This window comes from Pseudorca crassidens, chromosome 10 (genome assembly GCF_039906515.1).
Source record: "Pseudorca crassidens isolate mPseCra1 chromosome 10, mPseCra1.hap1, whole genome shotgun sequence".
Classification (NCBI taxonomy): domain Eukaryota; kingdom Metazoa; phylum Chordata; class Mammalia; order Artiodactyla; family Delphinidae; genus Pseudorca; species Pseudorca crassidens.
The window spans coordinates 5,647,621-5,673,880 of NC_090305.1; the positions used below are offsets into that span (position 1 = coordinate 5,647,621).

Consider the following 26,260-nt stretch of genomic DNA (forward strand, 5'->3'; position numbering starts at 1 on the left):
AACATGAAGAAAGTTAGGAAAAAAATAACAATTCTCAAAAGTACTCCTAACCCTCCAGGGATACTATATATATGCTTTCTTAAATTTTGACATTTTTGCTCAGGATATAACTCACTTTCATTATTTCTTACACATTTTTGTTCCCAGATGGTATGCACCCATCTACACAAAACTGCTTAGTGGGGAAAAAAAAATCTGTTATCACAGTGACACCTGCTGGTTTTTAGCTACAAATTTTAGATCCCGAGTAAAAAACAAATTCTTTAGCGTCAACATTTTTCTTAGTAAAATTAAATAGTTTCCATCTTAATAAATTATTTGACGTATAATTAATTTTAAAATAAATTTATTCAATATACAATGGACCCCACAAGGTTTGTGTGTGTGATCACAACCTCACTGTAATTTTATGAACTATTTTTCTAAAAAAGATACATCTCCAAAGCTGCTTAAGCATTTCAGAGTACATGAAATTAAAAAAAAAAAAAATTTAACTTATGGCTTTCTATTCAGATTCTCTACAAATTCTGTTTTAAGGGACTCACTATAGAAGCCTTAAAAATATTTACAAAATTGCTTCTCTGAAGAATTGTAATTTAAAAAATATGGACGATTTCATAAAAGTCAAGAATTTGATCTAGAATTCTTTTCTTGTGATGAGAACTTTAAGATCCGCTCTTAGTACTTTTCAAATATACAATATTGTTAACTACAGTCACCATGCTGCACATTACATCCCCAGAACTTATAACTGAAATCTTGTATCCTTTGACGCCCCCCAACCCATTTTACCCACACCCACCCCTGCCGCTGGCAATCACCAATCTGTTGTTTCTATGAGGTTTTTGTTTGTTTTAGGTTCTAAATAGAAGTGACATCATTTAGTATTTCTCTTTCTCTGACAGATTTCACTTAGCATAATGCCTTCAAGGTCCATCCATGTTGTTGCAAATGGCAGGGTTTCCTTCCTTCTCGTGGCTGAGTAATATTCCGTTGTATGTGTATATATACACATATCACATCTTCTTTATCCATTCATCCACTGATGGACACTTAGGTTGTTACCATGTCTTGGCTATTGTAAATAATGCTGCAATGAACATGGGGGTACAGATGATCTCTTCCAGATAGTGATTGTTTCTTTTGGATATATACTCAGAAGTGAAACTGCTCGATCATATACCAGTTATAGTTTTAATTTTTTTGAGGAACCTCCACGATGTTTTCCATAGAGGCTACACCAATACAATCCCACCAACAGTGTATGAGGGTTCCTTTTTCTCTACATCCTCACCAGTACTTGCTATCTCTTTTCTTTTTGATGACAGTCATCCCAACAGGGGTGAGGTGATATCTCATCATGGTTTTGATTTGCATTTCCCTGATGATTAGTGATGTTGAGCATGTTTCATGTACCTGTCGGCCATTTGTTTATCTCCCTTGGAAAAGTGTCTATTCAGTTATACAAGTTCTTTATATTTTTTGGATATTAACCCCTTATTACATATATAATTTGCAAATATTTTCTTCCACTCTGTAGGTTACCTTTCCATTTTGTTGATGTTTCCTTTGCTGTGCAGAAGCTTTTTATTTGCTATAGTCCCACTTGTTTATTTTTGCTTTTGTTGCCTTTGCTTTTGGTTTCATAACCAAAAAATCACTGCTAAGACGAATGTCAAGGAGCTCACCCCCTGTTTTCTTCTACTAGTTTTATGGTGTAAGATGGAGGTGTCGTTTCAACCTTTCCATGTGGCTGTCCACTTTTCCCAGCACCATTTATTATAGAAACTGTCCTTTCCCCACTGTATATTCTTGGCTCCTCTGTCATAAATTAACTGACCATATACATGAGTTTATTTCTGGGCTCTGTTCCATTGGTCTATGTGTTTTTATGCCAATACCATACTGTTTTGATTACTGTAGCTTAGTAATATAGTTTGAAATCAGGAAGCACCTCCAGCTTTGTTCTTCTTTCTCAAGATTGCTTTGGCTATTTGGGCTCTTTTGTGGTTCCAAACTTCAGTATTGTTTATTTCTGTGAAAAATGCCATTGAAATTTTGATAGGGATTTCACTAAATCTGTAGATTGCTTTGGGTAGTATGAACATGTTAACAATATTAATCCTTCCAATCCATGAGCATGAAATATCTTCCATTTATTTCTTTAATATCTTTCATCAATATATTGTAGTTTTTGGTGTACAAATCTTTCACCTCTATTTCTAGGTATTTTACTCTTTTTGATGCAATTGTAAACGACATTGTTTTCTTAATTTCTCTTTTCAATCGTTCATTGTTAGTGAATAGAAACACAGCAGGTCCTTGTATATTGATTTTGAAACCTGCAAGTTTACTGAATTTATTAGTTGTAAGTTTCTTCGATGGAGTCTATGATAAACAATATCATAGAAGTAAAACTCTATTTGCAGATGACACTGACTTCTCTTATAGTCAAAAGTTTCACTTATAAATAATACCTCTACGGAGACTGGAAGTGTTCAGATTGAAAGCCTATGTGTGACAGAAACAAAAAAGAGAATTCACAATGTATATTGGAGGCATTTGTGATTCCTCCAGATTTTCATGAAACCTTGGGTTTAATACCACAAATCTACTTCTATCTATATACTCATAATAGGGACCCGGGATGTTTTCACAAACTATATACAACAATGCCCTAAAAAGAAAAAAAAAAAAAAGAAATCCAAAATGAAATATACAGATAAGAGTTATACAGGTTCAAAATGAGACTGCTATACTCTTATTTGCTTTTATTAGCTCATGAATAGTAAAAAGAATCCAATAGAAATAATGGAAACAATCAAATTAGTTCAGATAATAAGAAAACACAAAATAGAAAATATTGAATATTAGGCACAATGATTGAAAGAAAAGGTATCATCCTTTATACTAGAATATGGACAAGGTCTTTTGGGAGGGAAATTTGAATATAATAAAATCAACATATACCTAACATACCTTTCTGAACAGAGAAATCTCCAATAGCTACTGAACACCAAAAATGCTAGAAAAATAGTTTAACTGTATTTATTTTTACTTTATTATTTTTTTCTTATTGGAGTATAATTGCTTTACAATGTTGTGTTAGTTAACTGTATTTTTTATTCATGGCTAAGTTCATCGCAAATTAATGAAAACAACTGAAGGCAGATCGGGAAAAAGTGAAATTCTACAGGATAATTTGACTCTGGAACTGATAACTGTCCTAGGTCCCCATCCCTGTGGCCTAGAAGAACCCCAGTTTTAAGGACCTGTGCCTGCATGGGGGCAGGAATCACCGTCTGGGACTGTGTTAGTCTGCTTGGGCCACTGTAACAAAACACCACAGATGGGGTAGCTTACACAAAAGAAATTTATCTTCTCACAGTTCAGGAGGTAAGAAGTCCAAGATCAAGGTGCTGGAAAATTCCATCCTGTTGAGGCCTCTCTTCCTGGTTTGCCGATGGCCACCTTTTCTGCTGCGACCATATGATCTTTTCTCTGTGTGCACGTGGAGAAAGGGTGCTCTACTGTCTCTTCCTCTTCTTATAAGGACACCCGTGCTATCAGATCAGGGCCCCACCCTTCTGACCCCACTCAACCTTAATTACCTCCTCATAGGCCTTGTCTCCAAATACAGTCACATTGGTTAGGACTTTAACGTATGAATTTTGGGGGACACAATTCAGCTCACAACAGGGACTGAGCTGGACTGCAGTACAATTGGTGAATCCCCAAAGGGCACCACTCTCAGTGAGTGAACTAGGAAAACACCTAAAGTTTCTCTTCTTTATTCCAAGTAGAGCTGTGAAGGATGAAAAAAATCTCTAGGAATGTCTTATCACAGCCTGACACTGGCATACATTTGAGGAAGAAATTCACACTGCCTGTAAGTGTCTGTGAGCACACACACACTGAGTGACAGGGTGGGAGTGGAGGAAAACTCAAGGTGAAAACTGACTTTGAAGTGGTCCAGGGTTAGAGGGCCATAAGAAACAAAATGGAGGTGCTAGGAAAAAAACCCAAAAACCAAAAAACACAAAACATACCAAAAATTCCCGAAAAGAAAGTTCAGAGGAATGTAAACTCACAATGAAAATTCACTGATCACATCAGAAAACAAGTCACCATAAACTTGTTTCAGACAAAACAACAAACAACAAACTATAGATTCAGATTCACAAAAAAGGAGAAAAATACAGAAATCATCATATGCAGAATGCAAAATAAGTACATTTAATATGTTCAAAGAAAAGAAAAAGAGGGAATAATGGAACTACCCCAAATGATGAAGGAAGTTTGAAGAAGAACCAAACAACACTTTTGGAAATGAAAAAAATATACCCATAATTAAAAACTTGATAGGTTAAAGACAGTGAGAAGACACATTTAAACAAATCATCCAGAATTCAACACATAGAGACAATGAGATAGAAAATACGAAATGGAGATAAAGCAATATGGAGAACAGAGTGAGATGGGAACACTTAAGTCTAACTTGATCTCCTAAAGGAGAGAATCCAAAGAATGTAAAGGTACAATATTCAAAGAGGTAAAAGTTGAGAATTTCTCATAATTCATGAAAGGCACTAATTCTCAGATTCAAGAAGCTCAGTGAATCTGAATAGATCAATGAAAAGAAATCCACAGTAGACATGCTGTAGTATAATGACATTTGATTGTAGAATGCGAAAGATAAAGAACTTAAACATAACCTGAAGGAGAAGACAGATTATCTACAAAGGAATACTGATCAGACTGACAAGTGTCATTTCAGTAGCAACACTGGAAGCAAGATGACAGTGGAACAATATCTTTAAATACTGAGAGAAAATAACTGTCTATCTAGAATTGTATACCCAGATAACTTTCAAGGATGATAAGCAAATACTGACTGTAAAAAATAACTGTTTTTGGAGTTAAACTGAGATAAAACTAAAATTCTAGACACTTATTAGTTAAGGGGAAGCAATCACTTTGTTCAGAAGTCTAATATTCAAATAAGAGTAAAGACATAAACTTTAGATTCTGTTAACTATGCAAACTAAATTTCATGGTAAGCACTAAAAAGATAAAAATTGAGTTTTACCTTTCAAACTAGTAGAGGAAAATTGTAAAACAAAACAAAACAAAACCAAAACTCAGTGTGGAAAAAGAAAAGAAAAAAAACCCAAAGGCAGTGAGGAAACAAAATGGTGGGACAAAAAGCACAGTAAGATGGTACAGCAAATCCCCTACATGTGAACAAGTTCCATTCTGAGAGCGCATTTTTAAGTCCAATTTGTTTGTAAGTCTGACAAAGTTAGCCTAGGTACCCAATTAACACAATCAGCTACACAGTACTGTACTGTAATAGGTTTACAATACTTTTCACACAAATAATACATAAAAAACAAACACAAAAAATAAAGAAAACATTTTTAATCTCACAGTACAGTACCTTGAAAAGTACAGTAGTACAGTACAACAGCTGGGATACCGGGGCTGGCATCGAGTGAACAGGCAAGAAGAGTTACTGACTGGAGGAGGGAGAGGAGGTGGGAGACGGTAGAGCTGAAGGATCGTCAGCAATAGGAGATGGAGGGCAAGCTGCAATTTCACTCATGCCTGACACTGATGGCACAGGTTCTGGTTCCTTGCTGGATTCAATTCTACCTACCCTCCTGTAAAAACGATCCAGTGATGTCCGGGTAGGAGCTCTTTTTTTTTTTGCTGTCACAGATGACACGGTAGCACTGGATCGCATTCTGAATGGCTGCTGCAACCCTCGTGTACCGTTCTACATTCGGGTCCTGTGCTCAAAAACTAACAGTGCCTCCTCTAAATAAAGACAATCCCCTTGCTATTTCCTGTGTTGTGAATCTCTTCTGTTCTTCTTCTTCCTCTTGTCTCTCTTCGTCCTTTCTCTGGGCCTCCAATTCTGTCAGGTCTTTATTAGTAAGCTCCTCGTGTTACACAGCAAGGTGTTCAATGTATGAAAGACACGTGAACTAGCTTACGTGATTGGACAGGAGAATGAATGCACGTTCGCATCTTTGAAAATTCGCAACTTGAAGGTTCATATGTAGTGGACTTACTGTATAAATAAATCCTAATATATTAGTAATTTCAACAAATGTAAAATGGATTAAAGTCTCCAGTTAAAAGATAATTAGATAGAAAGAAAAAAAATCTAGTTACAGTTTTTAAGGGGCACATGAAAACATGATATAAAGGTCCAACAGAAGAATAAAGAAAATTTATACCCTACAAATTATTAACCAGCTGGTGTGGCCTGTATAAATCTCTCTTTTAGAAACAGATTTTAAAGCAATATAAACTGATACAAAAACATTACTAGAAATAGAGGCTGTGACTACAAATATAAGATTCAATTCTAAACTTGGAAGATAATTCTAAACTTGTATGTACCTAATAACAAAGCTTCAAAATATATGAAATAAAAACTGAAAGAATTACAGGGAGAAATCAGAAAATCCACTAGAGTAGGAAATTTTAACACATATCAGAATCTGGAAGATCAAGTAGAAGAAAAAAAGAACAGTAAAACAGACAATTTAACCAACACAATTAACAAGTTTGGTCTAATGAATACCCAACAGTTGGAAAATATGCATACTTTTAAGCACTAACACAACATTTACAAAAACTTAGCATATTTTAGGTAAGATGGCAAATCTCAACAAATTTTAACATCTCAAGTCTTATATGAATCTATACTTGGACCACAATCCAATAAAAGCAGAAATCAATAATAAGAGCAGAACTTAAAAATCTACATGTTAGGGCTTCCCTGGTGGCGCAGTGATTGGGAGTCTGCCTGCCAATGCAGGGGACACGGGTTCGTGCCCCGGTCCGGGAGGGTCCCGCGTGCCGCAGAGCGGCTGGGCCCGTGGGCCGTGGCCGCTGGGCCTGCGCGTCCGGAGCCTGCGCTCCGCGACGGGAGAGGCCGCAGCGGTGAGACGCCCGCGTACCGCAAATAAAAAAGAAAGGCAAAAAACTACATGTTAGGAAATGGAAAAAAAAATCCACATATATAAGTCAAAAAAGAAATCATGATGAAAAATAAAAAATACTTAGAATTTAAAAACAAATATTTCTATAGCACTTTAAGTTGACAAACATGATTTCGTTTGATCATTAGAAACTAATCCAGTGAGGCACACAGAATCCATACTCTCTGCTTGACAGCACAGCAGCAGAAATGCTGTATATTATGTAACGACTAAAGCTACTTTCTATATATAAATAAAACACATATCAAAAGTGATTTAAAAACTGGGAAATATAAGTGAAAGTGTTCACTACTAAAAATAGTAAAGGGAAAGAAAAGCAACCCTCTCTTTTAGAAGCTATACTGAACAGCTAAGAAAGTCACAAAGAAAGAATTTAGTATCAATGTTTAAAGCTCGAAAAGTCCATTAAATCATTTTGGTTTAAGAAGTCTCTTAGATCCTCCTATAGTATATACAAACTCATATGGTAAAGTATTTATTATTCATATGAGATGAACAAACACTGTCAGAAATCTCTGCACAAGTTGAGAAACCATTCCTAATCACACAAAGTCCTGATCTCCTGGTTCCAGCATCTGTTCAATGGTGCATTGGCAATTAATGGCTCTCCCCAAACTGCCTATGGTACAAAAGGAATTTTCATTTAAGGTTCCCCTCCCTTTTCATGTGTGGGATATTTTGGGAAGTATGTTTTCTTTTTCCATCCACTGAAAGAGAATTAAGAAAATTCCAACATGCCTGAATGTCAGCAAGTGCTCTTTTTCGTCCAGGTACCGGAGGATGATGGATGAACCTGTCAAGCCTACAGTAGCGGACAGAGGGAGTTGGCAGAAGTTCAGTGTTACTGAAAGAAATCTCAAATACTTATTTCATCTCCTCTATTAACTTTAATCACATTTTCAACATGCAGCCAAGAATGAAGCTTTGACAGCAAGCCATAAATTTACACAAGCAAGCATTGTCACTTTTCTGCAGTAGCAACACTGAGATAACACAAGAGTTGAGTATTTTCTTTCTTGTGCCTTTCTTTACTGAAGAGCAATGAAAAAAAAAAAAGACCTGAAAGATTTATCCATACCTCAAATTCATTTGCCATAAATCTCTTGAAATTATTGCATTTAATTCTGCTCGGTTTATGGCAAATAAAAAATCAACTTAGTTCCTCATTAGATTGGTAAATGCAGAGTTTTAAAGATCACAGTGATGACAGAACTGGTACATGTTTCATCTTAATACACCTGCTGATGAGAACAGACATTAAACACTAAAAAGGATTTACATTTAACATGGATCATTTGCCATGTGGGCAAATACTTCTGGTGTACTCAGAGCCAGAGTCTTTATATGGTTCCAGAGGGACGCCTTGGCAGATTTTGCTGATTACTCATTAAACAGCTGAAACATGTATAGACATTATTTATCTTACAAAGCTTACCCACAGCAAAACACACGTAAAAATGAGGTAAATCTATGGGCAAGATTATGGTTCTTGGAAAGGTTAAAAGTCAACTCTATTTTTGGTAAGCTTTTCCTTGTGAGCACATTTTAAAAGCTGAAAATATGAAGTGCGGGAAGGCCACAAACTTCACAAGCATGTCTTGTCATCCAGTGAAACACGGCACTACGCTGCCATGCAAAATCTGCAACTTCTCCTAACAGGCCAATTCAGAGACCAACGTGGCTCTCTTTGAAGAGCAGAGACAAAGTTTTGACTCTCTTCAATGTGGTCTCTGCTCCCAGGACAGTTGTTTCTCAGTACATTACTCATGGAATAACACTGTACACACTCTTCCAAGAGCCAGGGAGGCTCTGACAGGCAGCCACCATATCGGCCTTCTGAGCCACAATAATAAAGTAACATTAACCCTGCATAAGAATGAATTAAATTACTTTTCTAAGAAGTCTGTATTTACAGTTCTCCGAGATAATCAATGGAAACTAAGACCAATCCTCATTAACAAAGAGCGTGTTTTATACCATTTTCCTCCTACTTCTCCCCATTTAGAGATACAGGCAGATACAGGAAATTAAAACTGGGAAGATGTGGCATTCTTCTTCTAGGAAACAGCTAAGACTCCGGTAGCAGTTTCTTTTTTCTGCAAAAGAGTGACACTGAATACACTGCTCAACTTGAGGCAGAGGCTGAGCGGTTTCTGAGGGGAGGCAGTATTTTCTCATCAGTCTGTCACTGTTATGGCTCAAGTTCTCCAAAGGCTGGGTATTTTGCCAGGCCCCTCTCCATCTCGGCGTATTGTTCTTTCAGCCTCTCCATGGCTGTTCTGTGCTCTTCGTCCACTTCAGCCTGTTTGCTGTGTTGTTCTTTCATGAAATCCTCCCACTGCATTATATGCTGTTTCTCACTAGCTATTAAATGGTCATTACGCATCTGAGAAAAGAAAATTTGAAAGTCATGGGACGTTTTGCAGACAATTAGTTTTCTATGCAGAGAGACAAATATTTTGATATTTGCTCACTACAGTGTAACAATCGGCTTATAAGTCACAGTGACAAAACTGCTTTATAGTTTTAATGTCCAACAAGAACATGACATATTAGAAACATCTAAGGCTTCTCTTACTATGCCCGAACATGGGCATGCACATTTCTGAAATTTCAAAAATGTCTAGTATTTTAAATGACAGAATCAAACGTAATCCAGGTAAATTTTCATACCTCTATTTCTCCACAAATTCCATTTAATCGCATATAATTTAAAAATTAAGTTTAAAGAATACATGCCAAAAGAATTGTTATTTTAAGAAATTAAAATGCATGTCTCACACAGAATATTTTTGGCCACATTAAAAGAATCACAGATTATTAATCACTGGAAGACAACTCAAGAACTCTCTCTTGGTTCAGTTCCAAAACTTAAAGCAAATAAACGGCAAAAGCATCTGTGTCAAATATCTAAGTTCATCTTGAGATGTCCCTTAGTATTTCTATATGAGGACAAATTTTTTCTTTTGAGTAACACAACAATAAAGATGAAACAATATATAAATTAAAAGGCATAAATTTAATATAATTTATTATCTTTGAATAGGTATTGGGTTGGCCAAAAAGTTCGTTCGGATTTTCCCGTAACATCTTACAGAAAAACCTGAACGAAACTTTTGGTCAACTCACAAAGAGCTAAATAACAAAAAGACAGTATAAAAAAAACTTTCTATCTCTGCCTCAGTATTCTACGTATGTGTCTAGAAGTTTTGCCACAGACTAAGTCCTGTTTAAAAAACAAGCACTGTGACAGGTGCAAACCATCAAAACCTACAAAGCACCAAAAGGCTTACTAATCCCAGAGCTCTAATGAAAGCAGGAGGACACCTGGTTACTCAGAATACTGGTAACTCAGATGCTGAGAGAGCTATCAGGAAAAAGATGGAAGCCGTGTTTTCCCGCCACCCATAATGCCGCCCATTATCTTCTCTCTCATCTGGGCCATGATGAGAAGAAGCAAGGTGGAGAAGCCATGGTGCTCTAAGTATCTATGAAAGGTGTATTTCTGCTAGTTGTTTTGTATATCTTATCTACTTCTGAGGTTACAGGATTCTCATTTTACAGATGAAGAATTAAGGCTTAAGAACACTAAGTTTACTTCTCCATGGTCACTGAGCTACTACATTGTAGACTCAAACTTAGGACTTGCTGACACCCAAACCTATGGCTTTTCTATCACGAAGTGCAAATCAGATCTTTCCAAGGAAGTTTTACATAGATGGCTAAAGGTCTTCTGCAAGACAAAAAAAAAAAAAAAAAAACTACTGCAAGAGTTTTTTCTGCCAATCTGATCTAAAGTTCCTCAGCACCAAGGCGAGAGGTTAGAAGTGAATCTGAAGTTTCAGTTATAGTGAAACATTCCCCTAAAATATGTCCCGCAGACCCATGTGATCTGAGCAGGCAGTACAGTGGTGGGGAGAGAGGGTTAGGATGGGGTTTGCTGATCCAGTAAGTTTGGGAAACAGGTTAAACAAAATTCAAAACATTTCTTCTTAACCTTTCGGCCTCATGGACGGTAATTCTTCAAAAGATGAATAAAACATGAAGAGTTCATTAAATTCTTTTCATGGAACTTTTACAAAACTATTTATTTTAAGAGAAAAGTCATAGAGAAGAAAAATGCAAATAAATTTCATCAAAATGATGCCTTGCTTTGGCTGAAAATTAATTTCTAATAAGTACAGAGGATACTAACCCTGCATGCTCAGAAGTTGTTTAACAGATTAGTCTTCTCTTTTTAATTGAAGCACTGTCATTAGCTTGGCTGACCCTGTGATCTGTGCCATGAGGCAACAGCCCAGGTTCGACTTCCCACCAGGCAGCATGTTGCCATACAGCTCAACAGAGAAAAATGAAGATTTGGGAAGTGGATAAACCTGGCTTCAAATTCTGGTTCACCTGTTACCAGTTGCATGACTGGCCACGTTAAATTTTAATTTTAAAATGAGGAAAAGAATATTTACATTCATAAATAAATCTGTATCATGTCAAGTTCCTAGCTCAGTGTCTACAGTGCTTAATAGAAGGTAAGCATTATTATACAGATATGAGCAATGCATTAGAAGGCAGATCAAACCACTTTTTAATCCTCTTCAATTTAGGGTTTTAAATCTTTAATTTTAATAATCTGATTTTAGCAACAGATTTTTATAATTCAAACAATACAAGGCAACTCGAATAAAAGTAATAGTTCTCGCCTCCCAATCCCATACTCAACTCAATCTTCCCGTGATTCCACCATTTACCATTTGGCTGTAAGACAAGACTTTAATTAAGACATTGCCAAAGACCAGTTTCTCTATTTTGTAGCTTCAGAATACTATTACCAAAGACATATACATCCAAGTAGCTTTTTCATATGACACATATCACTGCTTGGCCTCCTAGTCCAGGTGAAAAGAAGGTGAAGACTGACAATTCCCTAACCGAGTTGAAAATCTAGTCTTGCTTTCATATCAAGGAGTTTTGCAGACTTGTGGTTGCCAAGGGGGAAGGGGGTTAGGGGAAGGAATGATTGGGAGTGTGGGATTAGCAGATGCAAGCGCGCGCACGCGCGTGTGTGTGTGTGTGTTGGATAAACACCAAGGTCCTGTGTAGCACAGGGAACTATATTCAATATGCTGTGAAACCACAGTGGAAAAGAATAGGAAAAAGAATATATATATATATATGTATACGTATAACTGAATCACTTTGCTTAGGCAGAAATTAAACACAACATTGTAAATCAACTATACCTCAAGAAAATTTTTTAAAAGAGGTCTGGAAGCCACTCTACTTTATCTATCCTTTCTCAGTCTCCCACCTTTAATAACAATAACTGCTTTGAAATCTTGCATTCTCCACAATTAGTAAGGAAAAAAAGGGAGGGGTAGCTTGTATATTCCTGTACTGACAACACTGTAATCTTTACCTATAAACAAAAGTCAGCTACCAGAAAATAACATCTACCTGAAACTTAGTTGAAAACTTTATGGTAAGAACTTTAAGCGGTCAAAAAAAAAAAAAACGCACATGCGTGCACGCGCACGCGCACACACACACACACCAGCCCAAAATAACATAACACAAAGTCCATTTAAAAATACTGCAGTATTCATGAAAAACTCTTCTGATTCTGAATTTATTTGCCCTACCTTACACACAATTCTAACCAGGTTAGTTAACTGTTTTCCAAAGCTATACCATATTAAAAGTCAAATTAAAGAAAATGCTGATAAATGAGATAGAAAGAAATGATAGGCATCAGCCTTACAAAAAAGAAGACAGATACAGAAACTTAGAAACAGACAGTATCTGAGGGCATCTGAAATAGAGAAACACGTTTTTCTCTCTAATTCCCTGAGGACATCACCATTTTCACCACAGCATAAAATTTTACATTCTCAGTAATTCCTAATTCATAAAGAAAATTAACCTGTAACATTTAATAAACTTTTTATAAAAACCAGAAAAGTGTGGAATATATTTTTAAAGATTTCCATCCAAAATAGTTAAAGTGATAAAAGTACTATGCTTCAAGATGATAAAAATCTCAGCTTTGTGGTTGACCTGGCTATATGGAATGATTTGTGTTCTAAGACTTCTAGACACGTGAGGTTTCATTGTATGTAACAGCAGAAAAATCCCGAGTTAGCTATATCTCACATATCATCACCCAGAAGCAAGTTAAAAACTATTTAAGCCAACAGGAGTGAAGGTTACCTCAGAGCATATCTATTCAAAATGTCAGGAAATACAGTCTGGGCAGCGGTAACCTCACCAGAACAGAACAACAAGGAGCTGAACTGCTCCTTGATCTGAAGCAGCAAAGGCGCCACCTCCTTGAGAACCAAGCCCGTCCTAAGGGCAGCGCGCCTCCAGTTCACTCAGAGCAAGTTATAAACGCCAAAGATTTAGCCTAACATGCCAATGAGTCTGTTTACAACTAAAAAGAACTCTCAGAAATAAGGAACAGTCTTTTATAAACAGTGAGCTAACCGCAGACCGTCATCGCCTGTGCACAGTAATTCGGCTTTCACGTTCAATACAGGGGGCTCTACGTCAGATTTAGTCTGAAAGGATTCCTCTACAGTCGAAATGCGTTTGAAAAATAACGATCATATCTAACTATCGTTATGTGCAACAGATTCACACAAGACTAACAGAAGGAACACAACATAATAATGGAACTACTTACCATTTAAAGCTTAAAATTACCTGTAATAGGTAATTACGGTTAGCAGTTAAATTTCTAGCAGCTACCAAAAGAGTACATACTAAATTATACGTTTAAAACTTGATATTCATGGTGGTGGCAGTAATTAGGGTCTCTGGTGAGCAATTTGCAAAAATCTATCAAAATAGAAAGTATAAACACTTAAGGCTCAGTAATTCCTCATATTAGCATTTTCCCTTAATTTTTATTAAAGAAGTATCACAGATCTTAGAAACAAATTCAAATACAAGAATATAAAGGGACAGTTCCCCCCCCAACATACACATACAAATCCTGTCCCTTGTTTCCTTTTTCCTAGTATCATTACGAGTTTGATGGGTACACTTACGCTTTTTCCTTTGTTCATACAAACCTATTTACTTAATTACAACAAAATGTAGTCACACGACACATGATGGTCTGCAGCTTTCTTTTTTCAATAACGATACAATATGTACTAATGGCATACCAACAGCACGAGGGTGGGAGAGCTCTGCCCTGGGTGCAAGCAACAAGGGGGTGCACTGTCTGAACAGAATTTAAACCGATGACACACACAACTGACAGACTGGTTTTTATTACCACCAGGTGCTGGCAATATACTGAGTAATGTCAGTGATAAAATACTCTTAACCCCCAAATCCTTCTTTGGTCTGAGTGCTAAACGATTATTGAGGTTACTGTTGAAGTTTAGTAATACATAAGTTTCAAATTAACACATTTTCATTGTTTATCCTTTAATAAACCTTGAAGTTAATTTAAAGGACTTCCAGTTACAGAGCCAGTCCTGAACAAAGTGAGTCAGCTACACACGTTCATTTCCAAAAGTAAATTCCTAACAGTTCAGAATCATGTCAGCTTTCTTTAGATGCTCAGCCCCTCTAATCCCTGAATTACTAAATGTCCTTGCATTTAAAAAATGATCCAGCACTTCCCCAGTGGCACAGTGATTAAGAGTCCGCCTGCCAATGCAGACGACACTGGTTCAATCCCTGGTCTGGGAAGATCCCACATGCCAAGGAGCAACTAAGCCCGCGAGCCACAACTACTGAGCCCATGCGCCGCAACTACTGAAGCCAGTGCGCCTAGAGCTTGGCTCCACAACAAGAGGAGCGACCACAATGAGAAGCCCATGCACTGCAATGAAGAGTAGCCCCCGCTCACCACAACTAGAGAAAGCCCACGTGCAGCAATGAAGACACGACACAGTCAAAAAATAAAACTAAAAAAAATAAAAAATGATCCAGCACAGCAACTGCAGAAATAAAACCTGAATTAGTTCAAATCTATCATTCTACATTACTTTTTTTTTTACTTAAACTTGTATGTTTCACTCTGTAGTTAAAATTTTTATACTGTGGACACTGGGAGCCACTAAAATGGTTTCCAAAGAAATAAAGATAGTATTACAGTTTCTAGAATTCATTGTGAAATGTGACTTTTATGAATCTCTTCCAGACTTATTATGTTTAATACTTCCCCAAATGACATATCTGTGTATTTTATCACAATAAAAATAATTCAAATCAAGTTTCAGAGGGTTCTTCCTAAATGAAATCAATTGCATACTCAAAGGAGTGGATACATTTGTTTTCCCAAGATAAAAAAGAAAATGCCAACTTTAAAAGAAAATAAAGAGAAAGTTTATTAATGAGCTATAGCTGTGTACCAAAAATAATTAGCTGTAATGGTTTTTGTCTCTTTCTACAACAGAAAGAAACAGTAGTAATAACCCAGCTTACTTATGTCCCATTGGAGATACATTTGAAGAAAAGTCAATCCTGAAGGCAAACTGTGTCTAGGACCAGGTCTATAAATCAACTCATGGATACATAATAAAAACACATTTTTGCACGCATTAGTCTATGTCGGTAATTCTCAGTGGGGGGTGATTTTGAGGCTCCTGTCCCCCAGGTTTTTGGTTATCACAACACAGGTTGGGGGTGGTGATACTGGCATCTAGTGGGTAGGGGCCAAGGATGCTGCTAAACAGCCTACAACATGCAGGAAAGACTCCACAACGAAGATTTATCTGCTCCCAAACGCCAACGGCGCAGAGGTTGAAAAATCCTGTCTAAGGGAAAACTCTGAATAAAGCAACTAATGTCTAAAAGGTTCTTTGGAACATCTGTCAGCAATACATGTGCCTTTAATTTTACATATGCCTTACAAGGATAAATGAAAAAGTATTTACATCAATAAGAAGTACCAGAATAACAACTGCCAGTAATTATTTAAAATATTTAGAATATTATGTACAGTCATCCCGTGGTATCCATGGGGTTTTGGTTCCAGGACCGCCCCCCCCCCACTATGGATATCAAAATCCACAGATGCTCAAGTCCCTTATAAAATGGTGTAGTATTTGCATATAACCTGTAAATCCTCCCATATACTTTAAATCATCTCTAGATTACTTATAATACCTAATACATATAAATGCTATATAAATACAGTGTAACTGCTTTGGAAACAGCTGCCAGCATGTGGCAAATTCAAGTTTTCCTTTTTGGAACTTCCTGGAATTTAAAAAATATACATTTTAAAATTTTGGTTGAATCCACGGATGCAGAACCAGCGGATGCAGAGGGCCGACTGTACTGATCTATTACCCTACAGTTTCAAACTCTATCAAGAAAAAATGTATAAACCATGCTATCTCACTGCTCTCATAAAAAAAAAATCATACAGAGGGAAAACTAAATTTAATAAATATTTGTGGACAAGATGAATCAAAGGATTCATGTTTACTTTATTATTATCTCTAGTCTGGATGAACAGAACTTCAATAGTTGATGCCTGTGCATGAACCTAAGTTTAAACCAGTGACAGATATTAATCAGCTCATCATCTGCCTTTGACAGCTTATTTAAGTCAGTGAATTTTATAAGCCAATTGTATTTTCATTTCACTACTCTTACTGCTAGTGCCCAATATGCAGCTTGTATTAGTTACCAGTTTTTAAGACATATGTCAAATAACTGGGGAATGTGCATTTATTGTCCTTCTGAATGTACTTTTAGATATCAATTGTGGGAAGTATGATTTGGATGAATGACGTTTATCATAACTTACTTCCCACAGAATTCCACAAATTGTCTTGACATAAAAGAATGATTAATGGCAATAGTCTATTGTATTCCATTACTACTCCCATCTTTCTTTGTTCTGAGAGCCATTCAAATATACAAAATGTAGCCAATAGAATAACCGAGGCAACAACTAACATTAGATTGTAAACTGCAGCTAGAGGTCAATTTTGCTTTGTGCACATTTGCTAGAGGAGAAGTTAGCTTTGCCTCTCTGTCATATGTATGTAGTCTGTCATATGTATGTAGTCTGTCATATGTACGTCGTCTGAAGCCTCCGCCACACCAAGTTTTGGCGAAATCAGATATGGCACTTCAGAAAAAAGAAAGACCTTAAGGATCCATATTTCAAATGTTCCGCTAACTAGACACGCACTAATAAAAGAAATAAAGACTACATTTCAATATATTCTAAAATACTGATTTTTAATGTGTATTCCATTAAAAAAAAAGTTCAATAACATTCTCTGAGATAGTACCTGGAAGAAATATATTTAAGACCAAAATACCCCAAGGGCTTTATTATTTCTTGAGGCCATTTTTTTTTAAACCAAGGGACAGTATCTTTCAATTTAGAAAATCAAGTGTTTCACCAACCCTACAGACCACAGCAGGGCTCTTATCCAGAGTGATTGCCTGCATCTTAAACAAACGATCGAGGTGGTAGGGGAAAAAAAGCCACCTGACATTTGGAAAGTAAAGCTATTTCACATAAATTATATAACACAATATATCAGGTAAGTAGAACATCAATCTATCAGGTAAGTAGAACAAGTATTTGCTTTGAAGCTCAAGGACTTGTCCAAGGGCACACAGTTAGCTAATAAAGGCAAGTACCAGAAATAGAAGACACCAGATATTTTTTACCCAATCTGGTAATTTTCCTACTTACATACAGTTAATACACCAAACATGAAAAAAGTTCAAAGTGACAAGAGGAACCATCTATCCCAATTATAATTTAATGTTAGGTTAGTTCTGCTTAAGAATGACAGGGATTGCCATTTTATCAGAATCATAACTGCCCTGAGAATGTCTTAGAAATAAAGACCAATATCATGTGAGTGCATATTCACGTAAAAAAAAACCCTTTTTCATTTTTATTTTGAAAGCCAAGAGAACTGCGTAAGTTACAGCCAGTAACAGCCAGCACAGCCAGTGTTCTATCAGAAAAAGTCTTTCTGATTCTCAAACACAGGAATGTTCCTGGTGCTTCCACAACAAATTGCTTAACGTTGAATGCTTGATTCTCTACATTCTTCTCTGGAAACATCCATCTAGACAGTCTACCTACCAGCTCCGTGAGACCACCGACTTCTCCCATCTTTTGCCTTTGCTTCCACTGTATCCTTTATCCTACAGTATCTTTCTTCCCATCTTCTATCACTCGAATTCCTACTCACTGATCAAGGTTGGGCTCGGATGTCACTATCTTCCTAGTAAATTACACTTTTTGCCAAGATCCTGCAAAGTTCTTTGTAACTATCACAGCCCTTACTTTATCCTACATTATATTTGCATTAGTGGTTTGGGACTCCTAGACTTTTAGCTCCTACATGTATGAGCTGCCTTAAACTTAAATTAAAATCTTTCACCTTCAGTGGCACCTAGCCAAGTAGAGACTAAAAAAAAATCTGCTGTCCAGCTGGGCATGGCGCACTGAAGCCCCCACAGCTGCCCCTACCGTGCTCTCCGGACACTGTGCAAGCACTGCACCCCGACACCAACTTCCCTGCCCACGGCTCTGCCCTGCCATGTTATCAGTGGTCTCGCAACAGCCCTGTTTCCCAACCTGGCCTGCTGGGATCCTGTTCCTCTCGGGCAGCCTTCCCACCTGGCTTAACTGTCTTTTCAGTAAGGCCTGATCCATCAGATTGTTGAGTTTTTAAATTTATATCAACATTAAGAGTTGAGCAAAGGGTGGAGAAATTTAAACTCGGGCAAGGCAAGGTCCGTATTTCTTTTTTACAGTGCCAGATCGGTACCATTATTATGGATAAACCACACATTAAGGACAAATGGAGATAGTAACGCTTGCTGATATAAACACACAAAAAGGCATATTTTCAGAGTGACTCACCATTTCTTAACAAGTGCATCCCCACTAGTTTAGAACAATAAAGTTATAAAAATACTTCATGAAAACTGTAAGTTAAAACACCAAATTATTACAGGAACTTAAATTCTTGTGCTGTTTTTCCACATCTGAATTTAGTTAAGGTATAATTCAAATAAGCAAAGCACTACCCAGCAAGTGATTCACACACTCTTATGACTATTCATTAAAGAACCCATCCACAGGCATGAATGCCTCCTTTTCTAGAAGAAATATACATAATATACTCAAGGCCTCAGGCCTGAAGATTTATATTTCCAACCTGGTGGGTATTTTTTGTTCCATGTAACAGTCCTATTCTTTCTCCTCTAAGAGACAAATACCACTTTCAGGGAAAAGTTGAAAAGGAGAAAAAGAGGTCTGCAATTTGAATTATAAAAATACAGATCGTGCAATTATGTGACCATACCTCCTCAACACACCTTCAATGAATTAGCCATTTTTTAATCTTTTAAAATCACTGCACAAGAGAAAACAAATTCAGAGAATTTTTTAAAATCAAAAGCAACTGCTAATAATATGATAATAAAAGCCCTGGAGTTACAGCCTCCATTACCCAAATGGTCCACTTTTACCTTGTTTCGCTCCTGTTCCCTCTGTTGGAGCCTACAGACCGAGTCCGTAGCTGCTTGCACTGAAATAAAACAGAGTGGGTTTTCAATCAGCAGCCCTTGTTCAAGGAGAAACTTACCTGGATTAAAACAAAAAACAACACTTGGACTGTTTTAGATCTAAGAAACTATGCAAAAAAAGCTGGTATTTTGGTCATGGTAGGGTGGTTAAAAGGGGAAAACAAAGTATTCAGGATGTCATAATGAGAACCACTATCATTTGTGAGCTTTGAGCTGCAAGCCAAGGGCATTCAGTACTAATTCCAATGACAAGTTGTCATCAATGACCTCAGAATTCTCTAAAAAGATATAAAACACCTGATAAATGTATCATTCCATTCTGATGGATGTAGACTTTACGGAGTCTCTCTGATTCATTAACTTCCCCTGCCCCTTCCTCACTGGTACCCCTGCTCTCTTGCAGGCAGGACTTGATACCCAGAATGCTTCGACGACTTTCTACTATTCTTCTCACCTCTTCTAATTCATCCTGGCTGCCACTGCCAGATTCAGGTTTCTCTGGACTGCTTTCTTTTCAGTCATTTCCCTTTTGTAATGACTTAAAATTGCTAGTAATAATTATTGTAGTTATTTGCTGAGTACTACTATGTGCCAGGAAGTGTGCTAAGTACTTTCCATGTATTACTCCTCTTAATTCCACTTTCCTACTGAGTATCACTATCCCATTTTACAGATTTTTGTCATCTGTAAAAAACTGAGGCACAAACGGAGTGAAACGTCACTCAAGGAGGTAATATGACTAACAGGCACAGAAAGCAGGACTTAAAATCAGACCCCTGACCCTAAGACTCGGCTCTTACCTTCAGGGCTCTACCTCTCTTATAATCTCAACAATGAAACTGGTTTTAATCCATCAGTTGTTCAAGCCTCTTCCTTTACCAGATCCGTTTTATTTTTGTACACAAACGTTCTCACTTACTTCGCTGGTTGGTGTGTGGGCTAAGAGTCAGCCTTCCACAGTCAAACCTTGAGTTGAACTTTAGTTACGCGTGTGACTGCCCTTGGGCTTGTGTGCTCGCTCGTTCATGCAGCCGTCTGTCAGGTATTTACTGAGTGTTTGCTATGTGCCAGGTGCTACTGCTGCTGCTCCTAATCTCTCAGAACCTTAGTTCCTCATTTGTAAAATGAACGTAACAACTAATAAGAGGGCTTCAGAATGGACATGAGAAAAGGATGAGATAATGCAGTACGTAGTATGCTTAAAAATAATTGAAAGATTAATAATAAAAGCTATTCAGAGCAGTTCTTCACACATGGTAAGCAGTCAAGAAATGTGACTGTTGCTATTATTCTATGCACTGTCCTCTCCCTACTGAAAGTGCTTTCCTTATTCCTTTCCTCTAATTAAAATGTTTACATGTTTCAAAAGCCCAGTTCAAGGTTTAGTGCCTTCATAAAGCCCTCCAGTTGAATCCTTTCCCTGTAAGGATTTTCTCTTATTTGAAATTCTTTAAACAGGTATGTGTATATCCTACCACTTTATCTTGCATTTGCTTAAACAACTTTACCCAGTTGTTTCACAATTACGCCTTTCTACCCCACTCAACCCAGCCCCAAGTTCAAAGTTCCATACAGGGCAGGGGCTGTGACTTCTCTTTCAGAAAAATGTTAGGCCCCTCCCTGAGAGGGTATGACAAAGGGGAGGGTTCAGCTTTTAAAAAGTCATGTTTTTATCAGTAACCATTCATTTTAGTCACATCAAAGATAACACTTTAGTACTAAAAATTAAGGTTCCCAATCATTGTTTGTTCTAATAGAAAAGTTGAAAACACAACAAAATAGGAGTTGATGAGCTCTGCCTTCTTTCTGTGGTATATTAATATTACATCATCTCTCCCGAGTGGTGGTTCTATCATTTCCTGTATTTTTTTTTTCTTGGCTCTGAACATAACTCTTAAAAAACCCATTTTGTGGTCTTTGGGTGCTTCATCATTTTCAGATCATTCTGGGCTTTATCTAAAAGAAGAGTTACAGGACTATGACATTTATATTTTGTCATTTGTTATATACTTTAAAAATTTAATTAGAACACATCAGACAAAGGCACACTTTAGTTCCTTATCAGGATTATCTTTGTACTTAGAATATCCATTTTGAGAAATTTCAGTCCCTGAAATTTTTCATTCTTTATCCACATGATAAAAAAGGTTTGCTTTCTGAATTTAATGAAATCTGCTCTTCTAAAATCTAAGAAAATCACCTAACTACCCTTTCTTCCCCTTTCTTTACAAGTAGAGACTCCAAGAGGAAAAGGGCCATTTATCTAACCCTATCACTTCTATACCACATATTGGTCATTCCTGACTCAGTAGGAAGCCACTTCCCCAGCTGTCTCAGTGTCCCAGGAGGCTATACTGACTTTAAGGAGTTAGGAATTCATCAAATTATTTTCTCTAAACCAAAAGATTACTTGAGGAGATTAGCACCACACACAGTAATTGTGACATGCAACAGCTAGCAGTGTCCCTGTGTCCTCACATAAAAGAGAAACAAATTCATTGTGTCACAGTGTGTATGTGTAAACTGCAAATACACACCTAAGAAAGTAGCTCTGGTTTGGTATTAGGAGCAGATGTTGGCTGAATTCTCATTCATTCATTTCAAGGAACAAATAGTGTGTACAGACGGAAAAGATGTCCCAGAACCAAGCCGTAGGGCATCCCAATGTCAAAAGTCAAGGAGAGAAGTGGAAACTAACAAAGCAGACTGAGAAGGAGGAGCCTGTGCTGTAGGAGAGAATCCAGGAGAAAAGGCGGACTCTCCTTATGACCTGTTCCACAGAAGCGTCATTCTGAAGTTCAAAGAGCTTGAGCTCTGGCAGCAGAAGCACTAAGTCTGCATGGCGGTTCCTCCAACTATTAGGGAGAACCATGGATGTTAAAACACTTTCAGTTTCCTCAACTATAAATGTGTTGGGAAGAGGGTGATAAATATTTACTTTACACAGTTAAGATGGCCAATGAGGAAAATACAGGTAAAAAATCTAACTAGTCAAGTGCTATTAAAAATTAGTATTTTAAGTCATAATGAGTTCTTAAAGTTTTCTAGCTACAGAGGGAGAGTGAAGCAAAATCAGACAAACTTAGCCCAAGTACCTTATAAAATAAATTAACAGTTTTTTAAAAAGGTAAAAAAAAATCCATCATTTACTGAACAATGAGGAATTATATAATTATATTTAAACTTTGAAAAGTGGTGGCCAAGGACTTCCCTGGTGGTGCAGTGGTTAAGAATCCACCTGCCAATGCAGGGGACATGAGTTCCAGCCCTGATCTGGGAAGATCCCACATGCCATGGAGCAACTAAGCTTGTGTGCCACAACTACTGAGCCTGTGCTCTAGAGCCCGCGAGCCACAACTACTGAGCCTATGAGCCACAACTACTGAAGCCCCGCGCACCTAGAGCCTGTGCTCCACAAGAAGCCACCGAAATGAGAAGCCCATGCACCACAACGAAGAGTAGCCCCCGCTCACCGCACCTAGAGAAAGCCCGCACGCAGCAACGATGACCCAACGCAGGCAAAAATAAATAAATAAATAAATTTATTAAAAAAAAGTGGTGGCCAAGAATAGGAACACAGAGTCTATAAAGAACTGAGACTCCTCACCTCACCATAACCACTCCAACCCCCAAAAAATGAGAAAAAGAAAATGGACTGGGATTTCCCTGGTGGTCCAGAGGTAAAGAATCCACCTTCCAGGGCTTCCCTGGTGGCGCAGTGGTTGAGAGTCCGCCTGCCGATGCAGGGGACGCGGGTTCGTGCCCCGGTCCGGGAAGATCCCACATGCCGCGGAGCGGCTGGGCCCATGAGCCATGGCCGCTGAGCCTATGCATCCGGAACCTGTGCTTCGCAACGGGAGAGGCCACAACAGTGAGAGGCCCGCGTACCGGAAAAAAAAAAAAAAAAAAAGATGTCGGGAATGATATTCACCAAAGCTAAAAAGCAATGGTTATCTTGAGGCAATTAAAGTGATTTCTTGCTTCTTTTTCTTTCTTATTTTCTTCTTTATTTCTACTTTCTTATTACTTAGGCATATATCCTTTTGTTTAAATAATAAAAAATAAAGTCACTGCTCTTAAAACTTAGTTTATTTGAATGAGGAATAACCTGAAGGCTTTCTGTCCTTCTTAGCCTCTAAAATCAAAGGCTGGGTTCTCAATGCTAAGCAAGATCTTGAGACAACAAACACGGTGAAGTTTACGAGTCTATGAAATAAATAATAAGTAGAACATAGACACTAGGATGAGAAAAACGTACTTTACGGGTTACTCTTATGTACCCTCCTAGAGCTCTCACTTACTTTTTGTGTTTTTTAAGGAACCACAGGTGAGTTTTGGTTCTGAAGCCTCTGCTCATCCAATGCTAAGACACTCAGCTAGGATTCTGTAACCGTCTCCATCCAAACAAGCCGAGACGTCCCTCCCTTAATGCTCCACAGTTGCTCAGTTTTGTGCACAACGATCGACCAATAGCTTAAGATCCACACCACCGAGTTCTAAGATTCTCAGCCAACCACACTCCCAGCTCAGCCCTCAAACATGCAGAGAAGAGGTAAATGAGACAGATCTACTAACAGGCACAAAACAAAACTCAACTGTCACTAACCTTGTAAAGTATTAGTTAGATCAGAGTATACTGCCTAGATAAACTCACTTTTATAAGCAAGCCAGCACCATGGCTCAAAATGTAAAGTTTTTAAACATGAAATCCTGCAGGAACAAGAGCTGGGCCCAGGCCAATTTTTAAAACTACATTGGCTCTAAAATCAGATAATTATCTCCATTATCCCCGTTAGGCTCATGATAATAGCTACCAGGAAATACTTAGGCTGGAGCCTACTGAGGAAGCCATTCCTGCTTCTAGCGACAAAATTAACTCCAAAGCCACCGCATGTCTCTAATGCTAACAATAAGGTAGTCCTCAGAGGTTAAAACTTTCATTATTACTTCACATTCTGCGTGCTTTAATTCTTTCTTTTAGCAGAATACATTTACAGTCTGGATTCCCTGTTACCTGTAAAACTTTTCTATTTCATTGTGAAGACTATACTTTTAGCATGAGGCCTCACGTCAGAAATAGCTTTGGCCCAAGAACAAAACAAGTCAAAACAACCATTCACAGTTTTCTTTTTCTTACTAAGTTTTATCCAATATTTTTTATATACTCAAAGTGTGTACAAGGAAAGTTATAAGTACATCTCAAAAGTAAACATAAGCATTTCTATCAATAATAATTTGAGTTTTACTTTTACTGTAATGACTAGAAAGCTTGTCAAGGTTAAGGAAGTGATGGTTGAACGAACAAGGGTGTGTTTGCAGTTACCATGCAAAGCCTGAAGTCAATTCTAGACTCTTTGCTCTTCTACTCAAAGAAACCAAATGTGATTGTGGGAGGTCTGTCCTCTCCAAGCTCCTCTGAGCATCAGAGGACCCAGGCTAACCTGGACTTGCACACATACTCTTATGTAACTCAGTCATTAACCAAGCCCCCCTGCTACCTTCCCTCACAGGACATTACATTACCCTCCAGTTTTGCTATTTTCTCCCCAGAAAGATATTGTTTCATGTTGCCCTCCATCGTTATCTACCAGCATCATTTGTCCTTGGACAAACTGAACAGTGTCAATATGGACCCGAGAAGCGCTGAGTTTCTGATACACCTCTAATTTTAAACTCAGTTACTAATAAAACTCCTTTTATTTTATAGTTTAATATGTTTAATAAATATCCTTTTAAGCAAACATCTCTCCATGTTAAAATATTTTGCTTAATGAAAAAAGTGATAAAACATAAACGTTTTTGACAGGTTTTTTTTTTTTTTTAGTTAAAAACTCTAGTATCCTGTTTGAAAAAGAAGCTTCATTTCATATCCTAATTACTGGTCATCAAACTTTTTCTTATGAATAAGCTTTTTTTTTTAAGCTAAAAAATGTTTCGATTGTCTTACATCCTAGAAGGATTATCTTGTGCACCCATCTTGCCTTGGAGATTAATGCTCTTAGCATCAAGGGCAACACACACTAACGGCTGGATAAGCACCTTATCTGTGACTTCCCTCTCCTGGCTCCAGCTTAAGAATTCTCTCTCCCTCTCTCAGCAGATACTCAAGGACATCCATTTCGGCAGCGCATGCATCTGAAATAAAGCAACATGAGGAAACCTCCGGCTTACGTCTCTGGAGAACGTGGTTCAAGCTATCGTGCATGGCCTCCCTGCACGCGGGAAGAGTACGTTCATTTGTCTCATGGATCATATTCTTCAAGTTTTCAAGAACTCGCATTTCTCGAAGACCACGTTTTTCCTGTTAAAAGAAAGTAAACAGCTAGTACATATTGTGTCTTAAATCTTAGTAATTACTTTCTGGGGTTTCCACCCAGGTTTTGGTTATGTTATTACCTACTACTGAAATTTACCCAGCCTTCTTCCAATTATTTGGCAATAAATGAGGTCACAACCTGGAGGCATTTTTTTAAATTACGAAATGCTTCAGAAGTTGCAATGTAATATTTTTATACCTATGTTTAAAAATGGGCATGAGGGGGGCTTCCCTGGTGGCGCAGTGGTTGAGAGTCCGCCTGCCGATGCAGGGGACACGGGTTCGTGCCCCGGTCCGGGAGGATCCCACATGCCACGGAGCGGCTGGGCCCATGAGCCATGGCCGCTGAGCCTGCGCGTCCGTAGCCTGTGCTCCGCAACGGGAGAGGCCACAG

The 26,260-nt window shown here is 37.7% G+C and overlaps 1 protein-coding gene across 3 annotated transcripts in view; it reads right to left on the bottom strand.

The window, feature by feature from the left end:
* Positions 1 to 26,260, bottom strand: part of BLOC1S5 (biogenesis of lysosomal organelles complex 1 subunit 5) — a 108,293-nt gene that overhangs the window by 60,986 nt on the left and 21,047 nt on the right. For 2 of the 3 annotated variants that reach the window (XM_067751956.1, XM_067751955.1), the window contains exons 3-4: positions 25,722 to 25,851; positions 19,494 to 19,552 (exon numbers count right to left, since the gene is read on the bottom strand). In XM_067751956.1, the coding sequence (XP_067608057.1) occupies positions 19,494 to 19,552; positions 25,722 to 25,851 (189 nt within the window). Of the gene's footprint in view, positions 1 to 5,406; positions 9,403 to 19,493; positions 19,553 to 25,721; positions 25,852 to 26,260 lie in introns of those variants that run through there. The other variant, XM_067751954.1, reaches the window with a different exon arrangement.